The sequence below is a fragment of the Geospiza fortis genome, unplaced genomic scaffold (genome assembly GCF_000277835.1).
Source record: "Geospiza fortis unplaced genomic scaffold, GeoFor_1.0 scaffold958, whole genome shotgun sequence".
In the NCBI taxonomy this organism is placed as follows: Eukaryota; Metazoa; Chordata; class Aves; order Passeriformes; family Thraupidae; genus Geospiza; species Geospiza fortis.
In genome coordinates this window covers 31,914-36,553 of record NW_005054816.1, presented here as the reverse complement: position 1 = coordinate 36,553, position 4,640 = coordinate 31,914, and the positions used below count along the sequence as shown (strand labels likewise).

General features: G+C 49.2%; 1 protein-coding gene across 1 annotated transcript in view; it reads right to left on the bottom strand.

The window, feature by feature from the left end:
- Positions 1 to 4,477: 4,477 nt before the first annotated feature.
- Positions 4,478 to 4,640, bottom strand: part of CHMP2A (charged multivesicular body protein 2A) — a 14,650-nt gene continuing 14,487 nt past the window's right edge. The window contains exon 5 of the mRNA XM_031065504.1: positions 4,478 to 4,627. Coding sequence (XP_030921364.1) covers positions 4,478 to 4,627 — 150 coding nt within the window. The remainder of the gene's footprint in view (positions 4,628 to 4,640) is intronic.

Below are 4,640 nucleotides of genomic sequence, written 5' to 3'. Positions count from 1 at the left end.
GATGTCCCCCATGACCTGGTGGCTCCATTATCTCGTTCTCTGCTCCTGGTGATCCAGCATGGGTCTTGGGACATCCCCCATGACCTGGTGGTTCTATGATCCCATTCTCTGCTCCCTGAGATCCAGCATGGGTGGTGGGACCATGGCCATTGACACCCCCATGCCCTGGTGGCTCCATGAGTCCACCCCAGCTCCCAGAGGTCCACCATGGGTGGGATTGATGTCCCCCAGTAGCCAGTGGCCCCAGGACTGCCCTGAGGTAGCTCAAACATGGATGAGGATGGACGTGAGCTGGTGTTTGATGTCTACCATCACCTGGTGGCTCCATGATCCTGTTCTCTGCTCCCTGAGATCCAGAAGTGGTGCCAGGACATCCCCCATGACCTGGTGGCTCCATGATCCCGTCCGCTGCTCCCCAAGATCTAACAGGCATGGTGGGACCATGGCCATTGACACCCCCATCACCTGGTGGCTCCATGATTCCATTCAGAGTTCCAGCACAGGTGGTGGGATGTCCCCCATGGCCTGGTGACTTCATGATCCCATTCCCTGCTCATAGATATCCCACATGGGTGGTGGGACCATGACTGATGGGCCCTGTGAGGGTGGTGGGGGCAGATGGTGGTGAGCCATGGTGCGGCATGGTGGCCCCAGGAGTGTTGGTCAAACATGGTTGAGGATGGACGTGAGTTGGTGTTTGATGTCCCCCATGACCTGGTGGCTCCATTATCTCGTTCTCTGCTCCTGGTGATCCAGCATGGGTCTTGGGACATCCCCCATGACCTGGTGGTTCTATGATCCCATTCTCTGCTCCCTGAGATCCAGCATGGGTGGTGGGACCATGGCCATTGACACCCCCATGCCCTGGTGGCTCCATGAGTCCACCCCAGCTCCCAGAGGTCCACCATGGGTGGGATTGATGTCCCCCAGTAGCCAGTGGCCCCAGGACTGCCCTGAGGTAGCTCAAACCACCCTGAGGATGGACGTGAGCTGGTGTTTGATGTCTCCCATGACCTGGTGGCTCCATGATCCTGTTCTGTGCTCCCAGAGGTCCAGCAGGGATGGTGGAACCATGACTGTTCCCACCTCCATGACCTGGTGGCTCCACGATGCCGTTCCCTGCTCACAGATATCCCACATGGGTGGTGGGATGTCCCCCATGACCTGGTGGCTCCATGATTCCATTCAGAGGTCCAACACCAGTGGTGGGATGTCCCCCATGACCTGGTGGCTCCATGATTCCATTCAGAGGTCCAACACCAGTGGTGGGATGTCCCCCATGACCTGGTGGCTCCATGATTCCATTCAGAGGTCCAACACCAGTGGTGGGATGTCCCCCATGACCTGGTGGCTCCATGATGCCGTTCCCTGCTCCTGGTGATCCAGGATGGGTTGTGGGACCGTGACCATTGACACAACCATGACCTGGTGGCTCCATGATCCTGTTCCATTTCCCGAGATCCCACCGGGGTGGTGGGACCATGACTGATGGGCCCCGTGAGCCTGGTGGCTCCAGATCTTGGCTCCCTGGTGCTGGAGGTGGGAGCGGTGTGGTGGCCCCAGGAGTGTTGGTCAAACATGGATGAGGATGGACGTGAGCTGGTGTTTGATGTCTACCATCACCTGGTGGCTCCATGATCCTGTTCTCTGCTCCATGAGATCCAGAAGTGGTGCCAGGACATCCCCCATGACCTGGTGGCTCCATGATCCCGTCCGCTGCTCCCCAAGATCTAACAGGCATGGTGGGACCATGGCCATTGACACCCCCATCACCTGGTGGCTCCATGATTCCATTCAGAGTTCCAGCACAGGTGGTGGGATGTCCCCCATGGCCTGGTGACTTCATGATCCCATTCCCTGCTCATAGATATCCCACATGGGTGGTGGGACCATGACTGACTGGTGGCTCTATGATCCCGTCCCCTGCTCCCCAAGATCCAGCTGGCATGGTGGGACCATGGCCATTGACACTCCCATGACCTGGTGGCTCCATGATCCCATTCCCTGCTCCTGGTGATCCAGGATGGGTTGTGGGACCATGACCATTGACACAACCATGACCTGGTGGCTCCATGATCCCATTCCCTGCTCCAGAAGATCCCACATGGGTGGTGGGACCATGACTGTTGTCACCCCCCTGGCCTTGGAATTGGGGTTTTTCCTTGAATTTGGGGATTTTTCCCCTCCCAGAGTCAGTCCCACCCCAAGACCCCTTTGCATCCCTTTCTGGGGATTTTTCCCCATTTTTCCTTCGCTTCCAAAAATCCCTTTTTTGGCAGAAAATGGGAAATTCAGATGGAAAATGCCGCCTTTTCCTGCATCCGGACAGGGATGAAGGTTCTGCCAGGAAAACCAAAAATACAGGAGGAAAACCAAAAATACAGGAGGAAAACCAAAAATACAGGAGGAAACCCAAAAATATGGGAGGAGAACCAAAAATATGGGAGGAAAACCAAAAATACGGGAGGAGAACCAAAAATATGGGAGGAAAACCAAAAATACGGGAGGAGAACCAAAAATATGGGAGGAAAACCAAAAATACAGGAGGAAAACCAAAAATACAGGAGAAGAACCAAAAAATACCAGAGAAAAAACAAAAATACAGGAGGAAAACCAAAAAATATGGGAGAAAAAACGAAATAATGGAAGAAAAACTAAAAATACAGGAGAAGAACCAAAAATATGGGAGGAAAAAAAACCCCAAAAATACAGGAGGAAAACAAAATATGGGAGGAAAACCAAAAATAAAGGAAGAAAACCAATAATATGGGAGAAAACCCAAAAATACAGGAAGTAAACCAAAAATACAGGAGGAAAACAATAAATATGGGAGAAAACCCAAAAATCCAAGAAGAAAACCCAAAATACATGAGAAAACCCAAAAATATGGGAGGAAGACAAAAATAGGGGAGAAAATCCAAAAATGTGGGAGAAAAAGCAAAAATATGGAAGAAAAACCAAAAATATGTGAGAAAATCCAAAAATAAGGGAGAAAAAGCAAAAATAAGGGAGAAAAAGCAAAAATATGAGAGGAAAACTAAAAATACAGGAGAAAACCCAAACCCGGCGATTTTCCTGGATTCCACATTGTTCCTGGAGATGTTTTTGGGGAGAAAATGGGAAATTTATCTGGGAAAGGCCTCATTTATTTTGAGGTTTCAGACAGGGGTGGAGGTTCTGCTGTGAAAATAAGAAAAACTGGGAAAAAAAGCCCAAAAATTCAGCAATTTTCTTGGATTTTGAGGTGGTGCTTGAGGGGTTTTGGGGAGAAAAGCAGAAATTCCACCACAATTCCCAGCCTTGTTCCAGACAGGGGTGGAGGTTCTGCAGAAAACTGAAAAATAGCAGGAAAAAAATCCCAAAATCCAAGGGTTTTCCTGGGTTTCAGAATTAAAAATCCCCAAAAACTCAACGGTTTTTCTGGGTTTCAGAATAAAAAAAATCCCCAAATCCCAGGTTTTTTTCTGGGTTTCAGGAGAAAATCCCCAAAACCTGAGGGATTTCCTCGTTTTCAGAAAAAAAATATCCTCAAAACTCAAAGGTTTTCCTGGGTTTCAGAAAAAAATTCCCAAAAAATCCCAAAGGCTTTCTTGGGTTATCAAAACAATTCCTGACACCCAAAGATTTTTCTGGGTTTCAGGAGAAAAATCCCCAAAACTCAAATGTTTTCTTGGGTTTCTGGAAAAAAAAAAAACAAACACTAATCCCAAAGATTTTCCTGGGTTTCAAAATAAAAAAATCCTTAAATCCCACAGGTTTTTGTGGGTTTCAGGGAAAAAAAAAAATCCCTAAAACTTGAAGGTTTTCTTGGGTTTCAGAAAATAAAACGCCACAAATCCCAAGGGTTTTCCTGGGTTTCAATCAAAACTCCCAAATCCCCAGGGTTTTCCAAGATTTCAGTAAAAATCCTCAAAACCTGAGGGTTTTCATGAGTTTCAGAAAAAAAAAAACCCAAAACTCAAAGGTTTTCCTTGGGTTTCAGGGGAAAAAATTCCTCAAATCCCAAGGGTTTTCCTGGGTTAAAACAAAAAATCCCCAAAATTCAAGGATTTTCCTAAATTTCAGAATAAAAAAATCCCTAAAACCCAAAGGTGAAAAGCAGAATTCCAGGGACTCACCCCAATTTCCTGCTGGATTTTTGGGGACAAAAATGAAACTTCACCAGAACCATTTTCCTGCATTTTGTGGTGAATTTTATACCAAAAACCCCAAAACCCGAAAACCCCGCACCGAAGCCGAGCGATCCTACAGATTTGTGGGGGTTTTTGGGATGCAAAGCAGAATTCCAGGGATTCACCCCAATTTCCTGCTGCTGCTGTTGGATTTTTGGGGAGAAAAAATGAAACTTCACCAGAAAATCCATTTCTTGCATTTTGGGGTCACCTTTATACCGCAAAACCCGAAATCCCCGCGCTGAAGCCGAGCAATCCCACGGATTTGGGGGTTTTTTTGGGGTGCAAAGCAGGATTGCAGGGGTTCAGCCCCAGCCGGGGCAGGGCGGGAGCTCGGCGATGCGGCGGCACGTCCCGAGCCCGGCGCGGACCCCGGTGACCCCTTCGCTCCAGGCCGTGCCCGCGATGCGCACGCGGTGCGGGCGGCCCGAGCGGAACTCCCGCGTCAGCCCCGCCTCGAACGGGACC